The 24,291-nt window shown below is 38.4% G+C and overlaps 1 protein-coding gene across 2 annotated transcripts in view; it reads right to left on the minus strand.

Annotated features, from left to right (window-relative positions):
• FLT3 (fms related receptor tyrosine kinase 3) overlaps positions 1 to 24,291 on the minus strand; it is a 66,170-nt gene extending 41,879 nt beyond the window's left edge. The window contains exons 1-6 of one of the 2 annotated variants that reach the window (XM_081327261.1): positions 24,009 to 24,291; positions 16,254 to 16,381; positions 9,802 to 10,007; positions 8,258 to 8,373; positions 1,989 to 2,103; positions 628 to 770 (exon numbers count right to left, since the gene is read on the minus strand). In XM_081327261.1, coding sequence (XP_081183387.1) covers positions 628 to 770; positions 1,989 to 2,103; positions 8,258 to 8,373; positions 9,802 to 10,007; positions 16,254 to 16,381; positions 24,009 to 24,063 — 763 coding nt within the window. In that variant the 5' untranslated portion in view covers positions 24,064 to 24,291. Of the gene's footprint in view, positions 1 to 627; positions 771 to 1,988; positions 2,104 to 8,257; positions 8,374 to 9,801; positions 10,011 to 16,253; positions 16,382 to 24,008 lie in introns of both variants that reach the window. The other variant, XM_081327260.1, reaches the window with a different exon arrangement.

Consider the following 24,291-nt stretch of genomic DNA (forward strand, 5'->3'; position numbering starts at 1 on the left):
TTTATGACTCATGGACCTCAGCTCCCAGAATTCCTGAGCCAGCTTGGCTGGCTCAGGAATTCTGGGAGTTGAAGTCCATGAGTCATAAAAGAGCCGAGGTTGCCTACCCCTGGTCTAGTAGATATCTTTACAAACGTTACTTACACTATTATCAGTGTTATTTATTTCCAACAAAAGAATTAGGGTTAAAGTCACAGTTAAGATGCACTGGTATTAAGGTTTGTAGCTCATGTCTGAGTTTGTGCAATTGAATCTGGTGATATACTTGCGCTAAAGCAGGGGAAACTCGCGATGTCACGTGACATCGCGTGACGTATCGGAGCTTTTTCCCCATTGCCGGCAATGGGGTAGGCACGGTTTTGTTGTGACGTGTCCGGCCTCTGGGCCGGCAGTTTGACACCTCTGCACTAAAGTAACCAAGCAAGCTTACCAGTCTTTCCCAAATGTAATAAATCCAGCTTAAACATCTGGCTGACTTTGGGACTAGTCATAAATACTTTATGGAATGAAGTACTAGAGGCAGCCCCTGCTGAAGTTTATTCTTGACCATACGAATCCAATGGCACAATTAACACAAATTAAGATGTATCTATCCTAAGGCAAATACACTTTGTACTTGAGTATTACCTATTGTATAAAGCTCCGTGCATACTTTCCCTAGGCTATTGTTTGCACAGCACCATAGATGCGGTTCAGATAACCAGTCCTCTTGTCTTAAGTGAAGCTGTGCTTTCTTAGTTTTCATCAGGTCTCTAGAAACAGATTCGCACCTATAAATCAAAAAGGCAATAAGTGAATATAAATAAAGTACACGTTGATGATGATAATACTGTTTTAAATCATAATCCTCTTCATATCTTTTTAGTATATCAAAAAATATAACAGTGCAAGTAATTATATTCTATCACAGGTAGGAAACTTTATTTTGCTTCCTAAATACAGATTAATTAATTTATCATCCTTTAGGATTGGGAAAAAAACTGTATCTGAATACTTTAGTGACATAGGAATTATGCTTCATCACTGAATAGCTGCAGTTGTGTTTCAAAATGCCCATAGTTCAATGAGGTAAATGAGGTTGTGATAACTGCAAAATATATGTTTTATTGTAAACTACTAAGTTTAATATAAACTGAATGATCATCATCAATAATGAAGGGGCTCATATACCAAAGATCTCAATCCAGTACATCAATCATTTGACTACTAAAGACTATTAGTTGTTTGAAAGGTTTCATTGGCAGCTGAAAATATCTACAAATTCCTGTAACCTAGCCTGAGCTACACAGATTAAAGCAGGTGTCATCTGGGCATTTAAATGTATAGCCACCTATAAAGGGAAATTGGTTCAAACATTTTCTGAAACTTAATTCCTAGTTGTCTTACAGTGTAGAAGCAATGTTTTTGGTAAAAGAATGATCTTATAGCCATTATACATAGCAAGGATTTTTAGGGCAGGAGGATCATTTTGCAGTTTGAATGGATAAGTATGGAATTTATCAGAAATAAATTCCATCTGAATAAATTCATAACATTTGCCATAGCATTCTGTCCATTTACTACATGACATCTTCTTTTAGAACAATATCTCAGTCAAGGAACTACCAACAGTAGACGACAGCTTGAATAAGAAACCACCAAGAACAGCCACACCAACACTAACAGAACAAGCCACTTATGCATGAACAGAAACCAAACCCCACTCCCTTCTAGTACTGATGATGTAACCTGGTTGGGTGATGAAGCATCTGCAAGAAAACCAAGCTCAGAGAGCACCAAGGGCCCCAGAGTTCAACCCTGAGCTACAAACATTTTCTTCTGTTGGCATCTTCTGTCAGTGGGAAGATGCCCAAATATACACACATAATGCAAAAATAGAGAGTTCCAGAAAAGGGAAGGAAAGGAAAGGAAAGGAAAGGAAAGGAAAAAAGAAAAGAAAAGAAAAGAAAAAAGTAATAAAAGAAAAACAATAGTTTGCAGCCACTTACTTGTCATCAGGAACCTGGCAAGGGAGCCATTTAACAACTGGTGTAGGATGTCCCTCTGATACGCATCTCACACTTTCATCACCGTGTTTTATAAAATATGGCTTTCCTGGGCTTCCTATTGAAATTGATGCATATAGTGCTTTTTATGTATGCATGCATTTTGAACATGAATTTTAGTCATTTTTCTATGTTGATATTAAAAAAAAATATGCAAAGATTTTGTTCTGCTACATACATACCAACATTACTAATCTGTTTCCCCCCCCCATAAAAAGAGTAGTCTATACAACCATAAGTTGAAGAATGTTAAAAATTAGACATGTGGATAACAATAATTTAATTTAATTTAATTTATTAATATTTCTATACCGCCCTTCTCCCGGAGGACTCAGGGCGGTGTACAGGGCAAGAATAAAACACCGAAATTTACAAAAACTAAAACTAATAATAATAATAATAATAATAATAAAGTTGGAAGGGACCTTGGAGGTCATCTAGTCCAACCTTCTGCTCAGGCAGGAAACCCTGTAACATTTCAGACAAATGGCTGTCCAGTCTCTTCTTAAAAACTTCCAGTGTTGGAGCATTCACCACTTCTGGAGGCAGGTTGTTCCACTGGTTAACCGTTCTAACTGATAATTTACTATTCATTAGGGCTAAAGGAATCTAAGTCTAAATGCCTTTGCTAGTACTATCATTATTTCCATCATGCCCATATACTTCTTCATAATTTGCCTTTTGTTACTTCAACTTCTCAACTTTCACTTTTTGTGGATCTCATCAATTCCATCCAAGCATGACTTTCTGGGGCTTCCCCTTGTGTGTATTTGTTTTGTGATACAAATCTCATTTATTCTCCCTATGACCAAACCACAATATATTTATTTCATGCTGGCTTCTTGCTCCTCCATTTCATTGATATTCATTCAGCATTTATTAATTCTTGTTCCTATCTTTTCTTATTTTACTATTCCCAATGTATGGATGTATATGTGTGTGTGTGTGTTTATTTTTCTTCTCCTGTCATTTCTCTAAAACTGTCAAGTTCATTTATTAAACCTGAGATTGCATTACGGCATGTACCTATTATGGTATACAGATATGTCTTTGATATGTGTACCTACAGTTCAATTTGCCTAAATTATATTGACCATTCCCACTAAAATAATGCACTTTGTGCATTATTTTCATGCACTTGTTTATGCAAGCCAGTACAATATACTTTTTCAAAAAACAAGAAATGGGAGCTGCTATGAAAAAATTAAAAGAACTGTGAATTCAAATGATAATCAAACTTCAGCTTGTACATTGGCTAAAATATACAACTTTAGGTAAATTAGTATTTAACATTAATTACATTTCTTTTCTCCATCAGTGCTAAAAGTGCAATTGCTGGCCATGCTTGGGGGGGGGGGGGGAAATACAGATACTTTTTCTCAATGGAGATAATTGGCTATGTTTAGTCATGCACATTTAATAAATAAGCTGCAGTATAAACTAGCAGAGAGCCAACAGCTACAGTATATGATCAAATAACCTCCTGAATAACTAAAGAAGCCTGGAAACTTTTTAATGAACATTTATTTATTTATTTATTTTAATCCCATTTATATCCTGCCCTTCTCCGAAGACTCAGGGTGGCTTACAATTTAAAGCACAAATCAATGTGCTTAGCAATAGCCTTCATTCTATGTATATGCCTGCTTATTAGGGCTTTCACCTCCCCCCCAAGCGGCATTATTACAAAGTCAGCTTATTGCCCCCAACAATCTGGGTCCTCATTTTACCTACCTCGGAAGGATGGGAGGCTGAGTCAACCTTGAGCCTGGTGGGATGCGAACCTGCACTAATTGCAGGCAGCTGGTGTTACTTAAGGAGGCATTAGCCCACTGCTCCACCAAGGCTCTTTTTTAGGGCTTCATTGCAATCAGGAAACAATAGATAGCAGTTTCAAACAAAAATCAAGATACTAAGAGAGTGACGTTATCTTGGCAGCCCAAACTCTTAACCAGAAGCCATGATTTCCAAATGAAATTCATTGAAAACTGTAATTAGCAGGTAGCTTCCTTTATTTGCCAGTTTGTCCAATGGTGAATCAAAATGCCTAGGCTTGGTGCAAAAAAGGGCATTCACACATTTGAGTGTGTGTGTGTGCGTCTGGGGGGGGGGGGCGGAATTGAACGCTGATGTTTTGATTTTGATTTGATTTTATTAAATTTATATACCGCCCTTCTCCCTGAGGACTCAGGGCGGCTCACAACAATAAAAATTAAAAAAAACATAGAGTAAAAACTTTAAAAGAGAATTAAACAATAAATGCAAAATTACGAGACAATTTAACCCAGTAAAAAGCCTAATTAAAAAACGTAGTCAGTCAAGGCCCTCTTGTTGGAACAACCAGGTCTTCAGGTCACGGCGGAAGGACCAAAGGTTCAATTATTTCTATCAAAAACAGAACTGTCTAACTTTGTTACTATACCCTAATTCTTATTTCAGCAGACTTCCTCAAACAGCACTCTCAGGTGAATTAGAGGGCCAACTGCTATGCTGGGCAGGAATTGAGAAAGTTGCTGTTCCAACAGATCTGAGAGAGCCTTATAGCACATATTAGATTACTGAGAGTAAATTGTACAGTTTTTATGCTTATTTTATCTAGGTTAACATTTTGGTTTAAAATAATGCCTTGGAAGGTAACAGGGAATTGGAGCTTAAAGGAAGAGAATCCATGCATACCCTGCCCCCCACAAAACCCATCTCAGTTATCTCAATCATATAATGATTATTTGATGCTAGTTTTTCAGCGAGTGCAATCTGTCCGGCCAAACTCTTTAATAAAAAAAATCATCTTGATAGAACTCCTGCACTGCATTTCTTAAATATATTCTTAAATATGACTTCTTGCCCAGTTAGTTGACTCTCTTATAATTTTTTTAAAAGGGGCAACAATGGTCATTTTTAAACAGCCTCATTTTAAAGGTTTTGAAGACATTAAAGTTCCATTATAGCTACTATTTTTACACAAGTTACCAATTTGTCAAGTACAAAACAGGGGTGGGGAGAGGAAAACCTATGTTTAGAATTAAGGAACAAGTTGTTCTTTTGTTTTCAGTACAGAGTGCACTCATACAACAGCACCACTCTCGGTTATCTTCATATTATCAACCTAATTTAACTGGCATGGTAACTTTCAGCACTTGTTGTGGTCAAACCATTGGGAATCAGAAACTCTTGTTGACAGATCACAACTCATTCGGAGAACTACCAGTCAATCCTGTTATTTCAGGAAGTTTAAAAGTGTCCCAGAATACTTTAAACTTTAGGGAAACATGAATTGACTCAAAACATTTCAGAGCTTTTCCTTAAGCAGGCTGAAACTGCTCTAGTTTTCAAGTAGTGAGCAGAGTGGGAATAATATCCCACAGGAATGGAACTAACATGAAAGGTGGATTATAAATAAAAAGGATAAATCATTCAAGAGCACAGAATCCAAAACATTCTAAAGTTTCAAAGTTCCCTCCTTTCTACCCATTTCTCTCTCCTTTGAATGTTAGTCAGAACAACCCTTATCTGGGAGCTATTTATATATTATCGAGAAAAGGACGTGCTTTAATGCACCCCATGCCAAAGGGGACGTACTTAATAGAGACTAAAATGTAGAAATCATTGTAATTAAACAGAAATATAATACATGCCATCTTTATAGAAAAGATTATGAGCAAGTGACAGGTTTATAATAATAATAATAAAGTTGGAAGGGACCTTAAAGTTTATCTAGTCCAACCCCCTGCTGAGGCAGGAAACCCTATACCAGTGATGGTGAACCTTTTAGAGACCGAGTGCCCAAACTGCAACCCGAAACCCACTTATGTGTCGTCGGGTGCTGGGTGAGCGTGGCCCATTGGGTGGGCGTGGCCCATTGGGTGGGCGTGGCTGGGGTGGTACCAGCAAACTGGGACTAAAAGATTCAATCAGTCAATTCCAACTTTACGAGATCTTTTTTCCCCCACGAGAAGTTGAAATTGATTGAACCTTTTTTTTTTGCACACAGCGGCGGAGGCCTAAAGTGAAAAAGTTTTATAAAACCCAGCTGAAGGCCTAGGACCGGGGCGACGGTGCGCATGCCTGTAGAGAGGGCTCTGCGTGTGCCATAAGTTTGCCACCACTGCCCTATACCATTTCAGACAAATGGCTGTCCAGTCTCTTCTTAAAAACTTCCAGCGTTGGAGCATTCACACCTTCTGGATGCAGATTGTTCCACTGATTAATTGTTCTAACTGCCAGAAACAGTTTGTGTACAAGTACCTTTTGGTGCCTAGCTAAGATCTTAAGCTTCCTTTACTCCTCTTAAAAGGGTCCAGTCTAAATTTCTAAGGGGTATATTCCAGTATGCCCTTGAGTTCCAAATATATTATTAAGGAGAGAGGCAGGGCCATCTTAAATTGAAACAGGTACATAGACCTATATCATAGCACATTAGCTGAACTTAGTCTTCTTTCCCACAGGTTTGAGTTATTCTTTTTTTTTAGGACAATTACAAATCAATATAGTATAGACCAGACATGTCAAACTCGCAATGTCACATGACATCGCGTGACATATCGGAGCTTTTTCGCCATTGCTGGCAATGGAGTGGGCGCAGTTTCTTCATGACACGTCTGGCCTGCAGGCCGGCAGTTTGACATCCCTGGTATAGACTAATCTCACAAAAACTTCAGTCTCTTAGCTTTTCCACAGAGGTGTTCCTAATCATGGGTTCCGAGTATGTACTCAGTGCATTGAATCAACCTATCAAAGACCTGGAAAACCAACAAGATCAACCTGCTCTACTTTAAGAACATTTGAAGAACAGTAAGTTCCTTTTATGAACCAGTGTGATACACCACTTAACTGTTTCTAAAAACCAAAGAGCACTTATTTTAGCATGCTTCAATGCTCTCCACACAGCAGTTTTTGAGAGTTGATAGAAAAGTCCCTAACAGCTAAGATTTTGCTTCTGTGGCCAAGGGGCTGTTGAAACACCAGTTCTTGCTATACTGTATCCTAAATAAAGGCTCAAAGGCCTACCCTATAACTTATCTGTAAAACACCCTGGAAATTCTTTATGTTGTTGTTGTTGTTGTAAGATCAGTACGATTTAGTCTCCTTGAACACAGCTAAATGTTATACTGCCTGTAAAATTAGTCAGGCTATTATTATCCATTGACAAATCCAGCACCAATTACAAAAATCATTTATATTCATACTCCACATATTCGGATATGCAAATGACAGGTATATCTGCCTGTTCAATCTCCTACCCAGGAGCTAACTGTAATGGCGGGGAACTTCAAAGCTTCTGTTCTCTTTTATTTTCTTTAAATTTGACCTGAGAGTCCTTTCAGGTTGGTTGCACCTAAATGCTAGAAGTCCAAAAACACTGTTGAAGCCTTTATCCTCAAGAAAGGAAATATGAACAAACAGTGGGAAAAGAAGCTTGCAAATGTAGTGGTAAATTTCATGAATGATGCAGGATGGTTATACAATAAGAGACACTTATGGTAGGACCCTTGGACTGGATAGCTTTTCAAAAGGGAGAAAGTTCTCAGACATCCTTCAGAAGGTGGTATGGCTTCTATTTTTTTAAAGGAGGACTATACCTGTACTGTAACTGTATAACAAGTTCCTACAGAAAAATGCATAATAATTACAAAGACTAAAATAAGGATATTCGTAATTATACATTTGGCTGCAACATATTCTGAAAGATATCAATGAAAAGTTGATAAATATTTTTATATAAACTTAATTATCATCCATTTGTTGAGCTTCAAAAAAATATAAAAAAACTTTACTAGCCATATTAACTCCCATGTTTTCCAATATTAACTATAAATTTAATTCTGACTTTTGCTTTCCATTGCTCTGCTATTAATATTTTAGCTATTCTTAGTATCATTAATATACAGTACCCTATAAAACTATAAAGTCTGTAGTTATCAATAGCATTAGAATACCCCAGCAATTGACAACTTGTCCTTTGTTAATCATTGTATGACATTATTCCAAAATAAATTAAAGTTTATATACGATTAAAGTATGAAGAAATCTGCTTTAAATGAAATCTCCAGCAATAACACGATAATTAAGTTACATTTTATTTAACGTATATAGTATTAAATAAATAGCTTTACATACATTTGTTAAGGTTTGCACTTAAAATACTAACTGGAGACATGTTCTGCTTGTAAAGCGAGACATGAAACCACTCAGCCTCCATGTGTCATACTTACTCCTTATATTTAACGTAAATACTATAGTGTAGTTACTGGTTTCAGTTGTAATGAGCAGTGTGTGATTTCCCCCTTGGGTTTCTTTGATTTGTGGGAACTCCACTGAAATGATATGCCTGTTGAGACAGAAAACAAGACTTCCTTTATGAAATAATTATGAAAAAAAAACCTTCAGTGTGAGGAAGTAGGCCAAAATGACGACAAGCAAAAAGGAAACAAAACCTTGCATATGGACCAGATAAACCATTTCATGAATCACCTACAGAATTAGGTTAGCCAGAATGACAGTTCTTCTCTACTTAGACTTCTCTAGAAGTTTTTGAAATCTCCTACAACTCCAAACCATGCTTATTCGAAGAAGAGGAAGAGATCATGCTTCTAGCTTCAATACGCAACTTCATGTAGAAAGACTGGCAGTCTGACATAAGCAGTATAGTTCTAATTGCAGGTTAGAACTTAATGGTTCCTACTTCTGTGAATTTTAGCAAATAATTTAAAGTAATTTGTTATTTGGACACCTCATTCCTTAACTCATTTCAAGCTTCTTATTTTATTTGCAGTCCATTGGTACAGCTAATATAGTTGGTGCTTCTCCCTCCCTTCCCTTCCTTTCCTTTGATCTAGCAACTGACGCAGGTTCAACCAAAGAACATGGCTGACTGAGAGATAAATCTGATTCTCTCTATTCCTATCTAGCAGCATCACCTTAAGATATGATCTTTGAGAAGCTCTCCCAGTCAAATACAGCAATAGGCTAAATGGCATGATTTTATAGTTAAAAGACATTATTTTTTTATTTATAACTTTTATGTAGCATCCATCTTCTAACCAACCCTGGATGGTTCCCAGTCAAAAATTTATTTATAAATTGGGAAAACATCTAGAGTCGTATAAATATTTTTGTGAGAATTCCCCACTTGAATTCTGGAGAAGGAAATTTGACTTCTAATTTCTTCCATTAAGCTTCTGAAACCCTCTTCCAGCCATGCAGCGTTGATGTCAGAGAAGAAAAGATGCGAATGAAACTTGGGAGTTAGAATGTTGCACTGAAAGATTAGGTGAAGATTTGGGTCCATGGGAATCCAAAGCTTTCCTGTTCTTCATTTCTGCCCAATCTAATAGGAATTAAGGGAAAGTCAGTTGCTTGAGTAGGAAATTAGGGATACCTCCTCCCTCCTTCACTGATGAAGCATAGTGCTCTGCCTTCAATTTTGCTCTGTAAGAATGAATTAGGACAAATACAGGGAACAGAGTATTATGAGAAGTTAAGAAGGATGAATGTTAAGTGTTGAATATTAAAGCTATACGTGAAAGGGAATGATGCAAGAGAATTTTTGACCACAGTACAGTGATTAGTGTTACTTCAAAAGAGGCAAGTAACCATGCAACTATTCACATCTTTAAAAATTACTAAGAAGAAAATTCATGTCCACAAAAAATTGCAGTTATTCATTTGAGCTTTTGCTGGAGACTCATGTGAAGTGGAACAAATATTCCTTTTTGCTCTTCTTGTTTTTAATATGCTTTGTTTGTTCTTTGCTTACCGGTTCTCTAAATCCAGAGAGGAATTACATTTTGTCTGGATCTCTTTAAAAACCCAGTGGCAGACGATGTCCTCTGAAATATTTAATACTGCGTTTAATCTGACATTTTCAAGCACACCAACTTCTACCACTTTTGTTGTTTTGTAGACATTCTCAGTTCCCTGAGTATTCAGAGAACACTGGCGGTCTTCAACATTATCTTGTATCTGCTTTGTAAGAGATAGAAAATATATGTTTACTCTGTTGCACCATTTATCATCTGTCTCGCTTTTAGAGAAACAACATTGAGAGATAGTTTACATGCAGCTTGTGCTATACAGTTCTCTATAAAAGATCTGGGAAGCTACTACCAATAAAGGCAGCATTTCCCTTCTATCATTCCCAAATAAATGAGTCCCTTCCCTATCTCTCTTTGTCCTTCCCCCCTCATTCACAGAAAGAGATAAAGAGGTTACACAGTTTGAGTAGGAAATGAGGACACCTTTTGGGGTGAATGCTGTGAGAAAAAACCCTTGGAGAAGAAATTTTGAAGTAGGGTAATAATCTGAATTTGTACCAAGTAATTTCACATGCTTAATTTATTGGAATATGCAAACAAATCAAATTACTCCAATTCTAAACTAAATATAGTTTTCCATCAAAGGCACCTTTTACATCTTTTGAATACAACATTGCCGTTACCAGGATACTCAGCCATGAAAACAGCCAGATCTGCTGTCTATCACATTGTCCCTGTTAAGCTGAGCCTTCTTAAGGATTCTTTTTCGTATGTTTGCCATAGTTTGTAAAAACACAGAAAATGAATATGTAAGGCACAATATCACTACATCTTGAAATAAGAATTATGAAACTTACTGTAGCTTTACTTCCTTTCAGTTGGGGGCAGTATGGGGTTAATAGATATCAAAGTGATTTAAATTCTGGAGTGAAAATGTTTCTAGATTGGTTTGACTTTAAAAACCTTCCTTCAGATACTGACATATTTTTATTATTAATTTATTAACCTAATTTTGCATGAAAGGAAAACCTTGTTGTAATAGCTGCATTCAGTCATCCCAACTACTTTCTGCCCATTATTGATAGTAAATCAAAGCAATTTAAATCAGTAAGTCAAAAGGCAAAATCAGTGTTGAAATTAGAGGTGCAGTATAGGTAGCCCAGGATCCAAAAACCCCTTCAACACCCCTCCACCCTTGCAAATCTAGGAATCATTCTCAAAACTTCATCAAAATTTGTCACTAAAGAGTAACTTATAGTGTGACAGAAAAAGGAAATTATTAAACAAACTGGGAACAGTAATCATGTCACATGCATACAAGTATTTAAATTTATATTTTACTTAAAGTAAGTAAATTTTCGATTTTGCTTGAATTCTATTCATCATGGGAGTATAGCTGACAAAGTGTCACTCAAAGCCGTGTATGGTACTCATTAAGTAAAGGGTTGAGCATACCAAAGTTAAATCAAATTCCTCATTGATATGTCTTAATATACAGTAGTTCCTTGCAATGCTACATCTTTGACTACCACATGATGTAAATATACTACTAGACCTACTACTAATATGAACAAAGAGTCTAGAGCAGGGGTGTCAAACTCACCAAGTCACATGACGTGTCACGACATATCACGACTTTTCCCCCATTGCCAGAGCTGGGATGGGCGTAGTTTCGGCAAGACACACCTGACCTGCAGGCCAGCAGTTTGACACCCCTGGTCTAGAGTGACCAAAAATACTGATTATGCAGTACACGTGGGGGATAATGATGAAGGAGATGGCAATAAGGACAAAGGAGTTATAGAGAAAAGCCAAGTCAGGACATGAGGATAGACAGTTAGCAAAGTATGGCAGAAAGAAAGAACAAAAGATTGAAAGAGTTTAGGAGGAGGAACACCTGAAACATGACATAAATGTGGAAGAAAAAAGGAAGGTGTATTTTCTATTTTTGCATGGATAAGCAAGCAAAGTATTTCACACAAACTAAAGAGTTTGAAGAGGCAGAGCAAACCTTAATATAGCATAAATTTTAAGATGTAAGATTTATGATTTCCTGAACTACTGTGACTCAGTAGACCATGCAGTTCTATTTTCAGCCATCAAGAGGAAAAGAACATAAATTTATGGAGGATGAAGTCAAACAACGCTTCTGTTCTCTTCCACTTGTATTTAGCCATATGAGACCATAGCTAAGCTGCTGAACGGAGAGACTCCCAAAGGCGCTTTTTCCAAAAGGCAACTGGACTTTCTTGTGTTTTTTCTTTTTTTTCTTAGAAAATGTTTGCTTCTCATCCAAAAAGCTAAACATTTTCTAAGAAAAGAAAAGAAAAGAAAAGAAAAGAAAAGAAAAGAAAAGAAAAGAAAAGAAAAGAAAAGAAAAGAAAAGAGTCCAGTTGCCCTTAGGAATAAAGCATCTTTGGGGTGCTTGGACAGTATAAGTTGGAGATATTCCTGGGAGACATGCAAAAAATATGTTAAGACTTCCAGTTTGCCATTGCGGCTGCCACGGACACTGGAAGGCAAGCTCCGTCTTCTGCGTTTGATTTCGTTTCGCTGGGGCACCCTGGAAAGGGTCGAAAGTCTCCCAGTAGGGGCAACGAGCAAGAAGGGGATCCTCACTTGATTGCGGGAGGGTGGCATCCCTTCTGCTTGATCTGGGACAGCCCTCCAAACCAGCGGAGGAAAGACCGGCCATAGCAATATGGCTCATCACTAAGCTGCTGACAGCCGAAGTCAAACTTACCATCAAGCACTTCTAAAGCAATGTTGATGAAACTGGGTGAGTTCTGATCTTCTCTTTAGGATATTAAGTATTTTTCTTTTCCTGTAAAAGCTGCCCAAAGTATTTTTTCCCCTTTGAGGAGAGAGGGAAGGGCTTGAAGCCCAGACTTCAGATAAAGGACTCAATTGACCAACAAATACAGTTAATGAAAAATCCAGAAAAGGGAGTGACAACACTGAAAATGAAAAAGACTTTCTATATAAATCAGAAGAAATTTGAGGAGAAAGGAGAAGGACACATTGAATGGAAGATAAACATATCAGGACAATCATGGGAAATTGGAATAATAAAGAAATGATCTAATGAACACAAGTGGACTAGCCCTTCCAAAAAAATGGCAACTAACTGGTCTCTCTTATTTCAAATAATATATACAATAATAAAGGGTAGAGCTATTTGATGATTTAAAAGCACTGACTTGGAAGGCTAATTGGCAAAGGAAGAAAGCTAGAATAAGGCTGAAGAAAATTGGGGCTTTGATTTATTAGAGGGGATTTCATATTACTAATTAGAGGGTTAAAGGGAGAAGTTGAGATAAGGGGAATTTTGCTCATTTAATTTAAAATATTTGGAAATCAGTTGAAAATAAGGATTCTATTTGTTTAATATTTAAAAATTAGATGATTTAATAAGGTGGGAAATAGAAAACTTTTAGAAAATAGAGCAAGACTATACTCAAATAGATAAGATGTGTATTTTGAATATTAAATTTTGTTATGAATTGAAATAAGGGAAACTTTGGTTACTTAAATCCTGAAAATTATAAATATCAAATGTTAAATTTCAATATTGATGGGAAAAAGAGAGGAAATATTCAATGTTGTAACTTGAGATTTGTACTAAAGATTTTTTTATTGAAAAGTTTTACAATACATTTTTTAACAAAGCAAAACCCCTCCCCACCCCCTCCCCTCTCCCCAACCCTCCCCAACACCTCCCTCCCTTCCCCCTCCCCCCTCCCCGACTTCCCAGAGCTCAATACAGGGTATAAAAATACAAACAATCATAGTCTACCTTATGCAAACAACAATAAACTATTAAATCTATCACACTTTAACTCTTATAAACTAACTACAAGCAATATAAATATCACATCAATACTTATTCAAATGCTAGGTTAAACTTTTTAGTCCCATATTTATTCTGGATATAATCAATCCATCTTCTCCACTCCACAATATATCTCTGTTGCGAAGAACTAAAGATTTTTGTATGTTATTGAATTATTCATTAACCCAGCAACCACATTCCTTTTCAAATACCTAAATGAATAATTAGAAAACTAATAAAATATTATTTTAAAAAATATGTTAAGAGAGGATAATATCACAAATGGAAAATGGTTTAGACAATAGAGAGACAGTTTGGTCGAGCGGTTAAGGCACCTTGTTAGAAACCCGGAGATGGTGAATTTTAGTCCTGAAGCCAGGTTGGGGACCTGGGGACCTTTGGAAACCACTTTCAAAACTTTGTCAAGAAAACTGCATTGTTTAAATTGTTTAGCAGTCATTAGGAGTCAACAGTGACTTGAAGAGACATATATGCATAGAAAAACCTCACTTCAAAATTTTAACCACAGGCATGGAAGTCAGGAAGCAAAAGGAGACAATAAGTATTAACAGTGGAATATCACATGTTTGAAAAAGAGAAGAAGATTGCTCAGAAGAAGACAGACCACAAGACAGAGTGGAAACAGAACAGCTGTCAATGAGGACAGCTGCCGGATTATAAAACCAATTCAGGCTCATAGAATTAAAGATCTGGACAAAAATGAAATTCCTTATTATAAAGATAAAATAAAACCCTGACATCCAGCTTTATAATACCAAAGTATTATAAAACTGGATGTAGGTAGTAGCAACAGTCATCATTGTTTGAGCTTCATTCACAGAAAAAGAGTAGCGAAAAGGAATGAGTAAGGGAAAATGCAAAACCATGTTTATAAGTTAGCAAAGAAATAAGTATTTTGAAAGGGATGAGATGGGGACTAGCAGATCACAGTTCCATAGATGGTCATTATGTAAATGTAAATTATGTAAATGGATTCAAAGCCAACAAGCATCCCACCAAGTATCAATTCACTTGGAAGGGAAGATGAAGCCTCATGTTAAATTCTTCAAAGGTTTCTGAAATTTTTACATCAGCAATGGGCAATCAACTATTGTGTATGACTTCATTCTTGTCTGTAGTCAAGATTCAAATCTAACTGGGCCCTGCCCAAGAGTTTTCAACCAAATCTAATTGCAGAGTAAAAAAATAAGTCGTGAAAGGAAGCCTGGGATTTACTCTAAACCCAGGTTGTGAAGCCAGACAATTTGAGTATTTGTTCATTACACCAATGCTTAAGAATTAAGAGTTAGCACAGTAGCAATTGTCTCTCTGGCAACCCATTAATCATTAATCAACACCTTCTGTGTTAGAGCCGTGGGCAAGCCCGAAAGGCCAGCCAAGGAGACAGAATCTACTGGTGGCAAATGGTTCTGGTACATACATTGAAAAATTGTATGGAGCTGGTATTTGTGGAATTGGAATTGAAATTGAAACTGAAATTGCTTTGGTGGGTTTGGAAGCCAGAAGACACAGAGAGAAATGCTGGTGGCAGAAGAAGACATCACCCAAAACATTTTAAAATAGCATTTCTCTACCTAAGCCTCAAGAAGGTAGAGTCCACATCCAACGTAGTAATGCAAAGAATTCTGATTACAGGGTAGTCCTTGACTTACAACTATTAGTTTAGTGACTGTTTTAAGTTACAAGGGCATTAAAAAAACTGACTTATGATGAGTTTGCCTACCTTACGACCATTATAGCAGCCTCACGGTCACATGATCAAAACTCAGGTGCTTGGCAACTGGTATGTATTTATGACACTGCCCTAATATGACCCTGTTGCACTGTCCTGGGGTCATGTAATCAGCATTTGTAATCTTCCCAGCAGGCTTCCAACAAGCAAAGTCAATGAGAGGGGCCAGATTCACTTAACAACATGATTCAGTTAACAACTGCAGTGATTCCCTTAGCAACTGTAGCAAAAAGGTTGTAAAATAGGGCAAAACGTACTTAACAACTGCCTCACTTAGCAACGGAAATGTTGGGCTCAATTGTGGTCGTAAATGAGGATTGTATTTCATTTGGGAAAGGTGCAGGAACAGGCAACGAAAATATTGAAGGACTGGATAATCCTCACAATGAATAAAAATGGAAAGATAGCTTACTGAACAATTGGCTGAGTGGATGAAGAAGATATGTATTCTATGGAGAAAGTGGAGAGGAAGAAGACATATGCTTTGCTCATAATGCTAGAAGCCAGGATCAGTGAAACACATGTCTGACACACATGAAAGCAGGAAGGAATGTCTGTAATTAATGAGTGGAAATCATATAAGATTTCCATTCATTAATTACAGACATTCCTTACAATGCCCAACAGATAGCTTTAAGTGGGGCTTAAACTTGTTTCACACTGTATAAGACAGTAGTTCTTTAAAGTGGCTAGCAACTTTGGTTGAGAATGTTATATTATATTCCATAACAGAGACACTCTGTCTTCAGTATCAGATGATGGAGAACTCAAAGAGGAAAATGCTGCTGAGCTCATTCTGTGGCACAGAATTATAGACCAAATGGCACTTTGGTCCAATCGAATATTTTTATACTCTTGTTTTCCTTTACCTTGAGAGAAGGTGAAGACTCCCAATTCCTTGAAGCATTGTTCTGTTGCTTGATTAAAAAGCAAGTTATCTCAAATGTAGTTTGGCTCATCACACCAGTGGATGTAAGAATCACTGTAAGAATCAGAGCTGCCAAAAAGGAAAACAAAAAATGTAGAGTGAATTCAAAAAGTAAATGTGCTGAATATACATATATTTTTCATCCCACTGTCCCTTTTCCCATTTAATTGTACCTCTCAACTAGTAAGTTCCTCGCTAAGTAAAATAGATAGAACATAAAACATAGAATAATAGGGATGGAAGGGATCTCAGAGGTCTTCTAGTCAACCCCCTTGCTCAAGAAGGAGAGCCTATACCAGGGGTAGGCAACCTCGGCTCTTTTATGACTCATGGAGTCATAAAAGAGCCGAGGTTGCCTACCCCTGCCCTATACCATTCTGGACAAATGGCTGTCCAGTCTCTTCTTAAAAATCTCCAGTGATGTAAGGAGGTAAGCCATTCCACTGGTTAATTGTTCTCAATGTCAGGACATTTCTCCTTAGTTCCAGGTTGGATCTGTCTTTAATGAGTTTCTATCCACTACTTCTTGTCCTGCCCTCAGGTACTTTGGAGAATAGGTCAACTCACTCTTCTCTGTGACAACCCATCAAGTACTAGAAGACTGCTTTCATATTTCCCCTATGCCTTCTTTCTGTTAAATTAGGCATACCTAATTCCCTCAATTATTCATCATATGGTTTAGCTTCCAGACCCCTTATCTTTTTATCTTTTTATCTTTCTAGAGTCTCAATATCTTTTCTGCATTGTGACAACCAGAACAGTGTTCAGGTCTGTCAAGATGCTTCTGAATCTTTAGTCTAAATGTTAGCTATTCCCCTCAGCTTAGTGTCATCTGCAGATCTGATGAGTTCCCCTTCTATCCCCTCATCTGCATTATTTAGGAAGATGCTGAAGATTACTGGGTCATCTATATATCTCTATCGCTATCATCTCTCTAATGTTACTCACTTAAATATAGATGCTCTGAATGTCAATTCTATTTTGTGTTTGCAATAGTGGTGAATATCTGTAGCTCGGGTATAGGATGAGGGTGAAGGTTCGTTCTCTGAGTTTGTGGGTTGGTTTCTGAAAGTTTTGTTTCCAGATTAGGTGACATCTTCAGCTGAGTTTATAGGATGTCAGTGTCAGTGACAGTGTCAATCACATTGATATTGACATCCCCTAAACTCAGATGAAGATGTTACCTAGCCTGGTAACAAAACATTCAGAAACCAACCCACAAGCTCGCAGAATGAACCTTCACCCTCATCCTATTTCATGTATTGGCCACTGGGTGAAGAAGAATTTAGCATTTTGGGAATGTCTCTTTGGTTGGCAAGGATCAAAGCCAGAATCAATGGAAAACTTGTCCATTACTTAAGATAGAATATGTATATAATATGGTATTTCAGCCTGGATGAATGAAATAGAAGGATCAGTGTTGAAGCAGTAGATGCAGTAAAAGATAAGCCAGCCTTCACTGTGAATATAAAATACAGAAATTAAGCTAAGAATAAAGAAAGGCACGACAAACACAAAGCACAATGAATAGAGGAACAATTCAGTTTTAAACATTCAAGTCCCTTTTCCAGGGAGTATTTTGTTAATCTTTCTTAAAATGAGATGCAGAGAAATATAAAAATATTGGGAAGTTAGCTTTTTAGCTGAAGGTAATTGCAAAGATTCTTAATGAAATATAGCAGCAAAACTAGAAGCCAAATTTTAGCAACAGAAGAAGAAGGTAGATAACGTGGAGAATAATAAAACTGGAAATTGTATTCACATAAGTGAAAATTAAAATTGGGTAAACAGAAAACGGAATTAAGGGTAGCCTAGCCAACTAAGAAACTTTAGACTACAAATTCTACCATCCTTGATCATTAATACTACTGCTAGATAGATAGGAATTGTACTGTGAAAAATTTGGAGCTACCACTTTGGAGAAGGCTAAGAGAATTTATGAACTGAAGAAAGATATAGAAGGAAAATGAGATTAAGAATAATATACCAGTAGTATATAAGGTCAGAGAACACTCAGACTTTTTGGAATGAAAGGAATGAATAAAAAAACACTGAAATCAAAGAAAATAAGAATAGGATTAAGTAGAAAGGTGTGCCAATATTTGAGGGGCTGGTACAAAGAAGAGGTGGCCAACCTATTTCCCAAAGCATCTGAAGGCAGGACAAGAAGCAATTATGGATGGAAACTAATCTAGGAGAGAACCAACTAAGGAGAATTTTCCTGACAATTAGAACAACTAATCAGTGGAACAACTTGCCTCCAAAAGTTGTGGGTGTTACAACACTGGAGGTTTTTAAAGAAGAGATTGGTTAACCATTTGTCTGAAATGGTACAGGGTTTCCTGCTAGAGCAGGGGGTGGACTAGGAGATCTCCAGGGTCCCTTCCAACTCTGTTATTCTGTGTTTGTCTCACAAGCCATGGTGGAGCACTGGGCTAATGCCTCCTTAAGTAACACCAGCTGCCTGCAATTAGTGCAGCTTCGCATCCCACCAGGCTCAAGGTTGACTCAGCCTTCCATCCTTCCGAGGTAGGTAAAATGAGGACCCAGATTGTTGGGGGCAATTAAGCTGACTTTGTAATAATGCCGCTGGGGGTGTGTGTGAAAGCCCTAACAAGCAGGCATATACATAGAATGAAGGCTACTGCTAAGCTTGTAAGCCGCCCTGAGTCTTCGGAGAAGGGCGGGATATAAATGTAATAAAAAAAATGGAATGAAAGTTGAATGACAAATAAGAACGGGAAATGACTAATGTTGTCAAAAAAAAAGCACAAAATGGTACATTTCTGAACTAATCTTTCCTTCCAGTATGCAAGACTGCAGGTGTGGTTGCCAATATTAGACCAGCTTGAGAACAGATATAAATAAAAATAGTCCCCAAAGGATTATCTAGTATAGACCTGAAACTAGAAAACACTTTAAAAAATAGGGAATGCATTTGTTTAACATGGCATAGAACAGTCCTTAAACCAGATGCTGTATGGGATAAAAGAGAGGCTGATAATTGTAAAAAAAAAATGAAAGCTAGAACACAGTAAAAAGGATCGTTGTACAGTAAAAAGAGATAAAGGTCCAAAGGTGCTTTTTCATTTACTTTAACTGACATGGGCATCTTTATTCTCCTTCAACTAAAAATAGCTATTATATATATATATATATATATATATATATATATATATATATATATATATATATATATGATCTTGGTGGGGGCTCCCCAATTGTTATGCCCCTGTCATGGACCGATCATCATCTCCTGCGGCTGGTCTTCCGTTTTGCCACTCCCCACCGTGGGGTTGTTGAGCCAACTAGATGGTTCCGCCCCAGACGCTTAATGGACCCTGAGAGGTTTCAGGCAGCGCTGGGGTCCCCACCTGCCTCCTCAGCTCACAGCTCGGCAGATGCCTTAGTGGAAGCCTGGGAAAGGACGGCCACGGAGGCACTTGACCGAGTTGTACCCTTGCGGCCCCTGACCCGGCGCAGATCCCAATGGGCTCCATGGTTCTCCGCGGAGCTCCGGGAGATGAAGCGTCGGAGACGGGGCCTAGAGAGCGTTTGGAGGTCCACCCGATCTGAATCCGACCGATTGCAACTAAGAACCCACATTAGGTCTTATCTCGCAGCGATGAGGGTAGCGAGATCTAACTACTTCGCTGCCCTCATCGCGTCCGCAGATAATCGCCCGGCCGCCCTGTTTAGGGTGACCCGCTCCCTCCTTAATCAGGAGGTTAGTGGGGAACCCTTGCAGGGGCGGGCCGAGGAATTTAGTCAACATCTGTCGGACAAAATCGCTCGGATTCGGACCGGTTTGGACTCCGACTGGGCAGTATCGGACGATCAGGACACGAGCGGTCTTGTCAATGTCACCTGGGAGGAGTTCGATCCTGTGACTCCGGAGGAAGTGGACAGGATCATGGGGAGGCTGAGCTCCACCACATGTTTATTGGACCCGTGCCCTTCCTGGCTGGTTTATGCAGCCCGGGAGGGGACACGAGGCTGGTTCCAGGCGGTTATATCTGCTTCTCTGAGTGAGGGTAGTTTTCCCGCCGCCTTGAAAGAGGCGGTGGTGAGACCTCTCCTCAAGAAGCCTGCCTTGGACCCGGCTGTTTTGAATAACTTTCGTACGGTCTCCAACCTTCGCTTTCTTGCGAAGGTTGTTGAGAGTGTGGTGGCGCATCAGCTCCCTCTGGTCCTGGATGAAGCGGATTATCTAGACCCGTACCAATCGGGCTTCAGACCCGGGTACAGCACGGAGACGGCATTGGTCGCGCTGGTGAATGATCTCTGGAGGGCTCGGGACAGAGGATACTCCTCTGTTCTAGTCCTATTAGACCTCTCAGCGGCTTTCGATACCATCGACCATGGTATCTTGCTGCGGCGTCTCAGGGGATTGGGAGTGGGAGGCACGGTTTTTCAGTGGTTCTCCTCCTATCTCCTGGGACGCTCGCAGTCGGTGTTGGCAGGAGGGCAGAGGTCGACCGCGAGGCCTCTCGCTTGTGGAGTCCCTCAGGGGTTGGTCCTCTCGCCCCTTCTGTTCAACATCTACATGAAACCGCTGGGTGAGATCATTCGTGGTTTTGGAGTTGGGTATCATCAGTATGCTGATGATACCCAACTTTTCATTTCGACCCCAAACCACCCCAGTGATGCCCTCGACGTGATGTCCCGGTGCCTGGAGGCGGTCCGGATCTGGATGGGGAGGAACAGGCTTCGTCTCAACCCTGACAAGACGGAGTGGCTGTGCGTACCGGCATCTCGGGATATTCAGGATATCCCACCCCTCATTATGGGGGGTGAGTCTTTACCTCCTGTAGATAGGGCTCGCAACTTGGGAGTCCTCCTAGACTCACAACTCTCCTTAGAAGATCATATTGTAGCTGTGACTAGGGGGGCGTTTGCCCAGGTTCGCCTGGTGCGCCAGTTGCGGCCCTATCTAGACCGGGATGCCCTGCGCACGGTCACTCATGCGCTCGTGACCTCTCGTCTTGATTACTGCAACGCTCTCTACATGGGGCTACCCTTGAAGACCACTCGGAGGCTCCAACTGGTACAGAATGCAGCCGCGAGAGTTGTATTGGGAGTCTCCCGATACTCCCGTGTTACACCTCTGCTCCGCGAGCTGCATTGGTTACCAGTTGTCTTCCGGGTGAGGTTCAAGGTGTTGGTAATGACCTACAAAGCCCTCCATGGCATGGGTCCAGAATACCTTGGGGAGCACCTGCAGCCGGCGTCAACTTCCCTCCGCCCAGTACGCTCCCACAGAGAGGGCCTCCTCAGGGTGCCGCCGGTCAAAGAATGCCGACTGGTGGCCCCCAGGGGGAGAGCGTTCTCTGTGGGTGCACCGGATTTATGGAACCATCTTCCGGTTGAGCTCCGGATGGCGCCCGATCTCCGCTCCTTCCGGCGCGACCTTAAAACCTATCTCTTTAAACAAGCTGGCCTGGCCTGATGGGACGGGGTGGGATTTTTATTAACGACTTCAATTTTAAATTTGTATTATCTCTGGGCATTGTTTAATTATGTTTTAATAATCTAATTTTAACTTTTGTATCTAATTTTTATGTATTGCCCTGTTCACCGCCCTGAGTCTCTTGAGAGAAGGGCGGTATATAAATTAAATTAATAAATAATAAATAATATATTAATAAATAATATATATATATTATGCTTGCGAATTATATCCTTTCTTCCCATTGTACCTCAAATGTGAATTACAATCAATATGTTTGCAAGCATTTCATATATATATATATATATATATATATATATATATATATATATATATATATATATATATATATATATATATATATATATATATATATATATATATAAGAAATGCTTGCAAACATATTGATTGTAATTCACATTTGAGGTACAATGGGAAGAAAGGATATAATTCGCAAGCAGGTGGATTCTTAATAATGTTTTTATGATTCTCTTTCTCCTTTTCTTTTTTGTATATTAAAAATATACAAAAATGTTTAAATTATTTCAAAAATAATTTACTGCACTTTGTGATTTTATTCACATTTTTGTTGCTTTTGACAACTATATTTTGCATTGAGTTTAATAGTGTTTTTTAGGATTTGAAATGATAGAGTTTATTCAGTTAGCCCTAATCATTTATTGGAATATTAGAAAACTACAAAAAACACATTTGTAAATCTCTTGTTTATGTGAGTTTGAATATTTGAATGTGCAATATATATATATAAAAGAGCAACTACAAAAAGACCTGCATTTTATTTTACAATGTATTGTAGTAAGAAATGTTGCTATGCTCCTGATGCAGTTTTCCCCAACATTTTGATTGGACTTTTGGGTTTTCAAACAGAAAAACAGATTTTGTTTCAATAAGATATTTCAGACTAGACAGATCAAAGGTCAGTGAGCATCCTAAGCATGCTTGCTGGTGAACATATCACACTGAATTCCATGGAACAGATGTACTCAGGGCTGTGTTGAATGAGAAATCATAAATCAAACCTTGACAATTTTAGAATTTTGGGAATATGTTGCTCTATTATTGTAGAATGGCTGAACCATGCAAGACATAATAATGCGGATCAGCAAATAATGGCATAAAAGAGAATATATTAAGGCTAAGCTCTTATAAATCATGACACTCAGTGCTTTTTTTGTAAAAGAAAAAGGTGCCGGAACTCACACATGTCATACAACCCGCCTTGCCTACCCTACAAGGTTCCATCCAAAAAAAGGTGCCGGAACTCTGTTCTGAGCGTTCTATGAGGAAAAAAAGCCCTGATGACACTTATCTATCATTGTAACCAAGAATACTATTTCAGCCCTAGAGGCAAATATATTCACATAAACTTGAAAAACATAATTGTACTACTTTCTTGCTAACAACATTAAAGGATATAAACAAGCAAAGTTAAGTTTCAAATATTACCAAAATTGTTCCTTGTAAGAAAGATAAAAAAGAGCTTAATTATGCTGTGGGTTCATTTACAGCTTACTGGACTTTCATTCAGGATCTATGGTTTTCCAGTAAATATGGATATGAATAATATTAAACATATTAGGCAAGATGCACAGAAACTTTGTGCTTTGTACAACTGTATAGAAAGGTAGGATAAAAAAGCATTAAAATATGATTTCACAGTTTTATGAATACAATCCCACCATTCAGTGAACTGATAGCCGAAGTTTTAGTTGTAGCTAAGCAAGATATCTATCCACCAGTACAATAATCATCCTTCTAATAAATATCCATACTCATTACATCATCAAAATATATTATGTCCCTGGCAAACATATACTCACATCTATTCTAAGAAAAGATTTCATTTACATTTGGATCTTTGTGCTTTCTAGTAGATTTCAAATCTCTCCGATTAGAAAAAAAATTGATCTAAAAATCCTTTCTCCTTGCTTATTTTAAGTCCATCAACAATTGTTACCCATCCTTCAGACATTTCTGAGGCTTCATACAAGCAGCCTGTCTTTTAAGGAAAGAGAAACAGAAAAAGAACACCAAAACCAAAGATCCATAGGGCAAAATCAAATAGAAATAAAGAGAAACGAGGCAAGAAAACAAAAAAAAAAATCAGAGAAGGAGAGATTAAATAGAGAAAAAGGTGTAGGACAAATCTATAGAAAGAGAAGGAGGAAAATTTGGATTAGCAAGGCAAGAAGAGCCATGAATGCAGATGTCAGTGGGTACGCTTACCAAGCATCTGCAACTGACTTTTGCTGACTGAGATACTTAAGTGTTGCCCTCTCATTGCAGCTGTTGGTGCAAGACTTCCTTGCTTGAGTGAAATGTTATTTCGAGAGCTCACAGTCTGTATGTGCAGGTGGTTCTCTCGGGAATCCGTCACAACCGCTCGGCCTTTCGACAGTAAAACCACTTCTTCAAATCTGAAAATCTGAGACAAATAGCTTTTGGAGGAGGGGCTTGGGGGGGCTCTTCCTCCAACAAAACAACAATAATAATAGCATCAATTTTTTTA

Source organism: Vipera berus, assembly GCF_964194415.1.
Source record: "Vipera berus genome assembly, chromosome: 4".
Lineage (NCBI taxonomy): Eukaryota > Metazoa > Chordata > Lepidosauria > Squamata > Viperidae > Vipera > Vipera berus.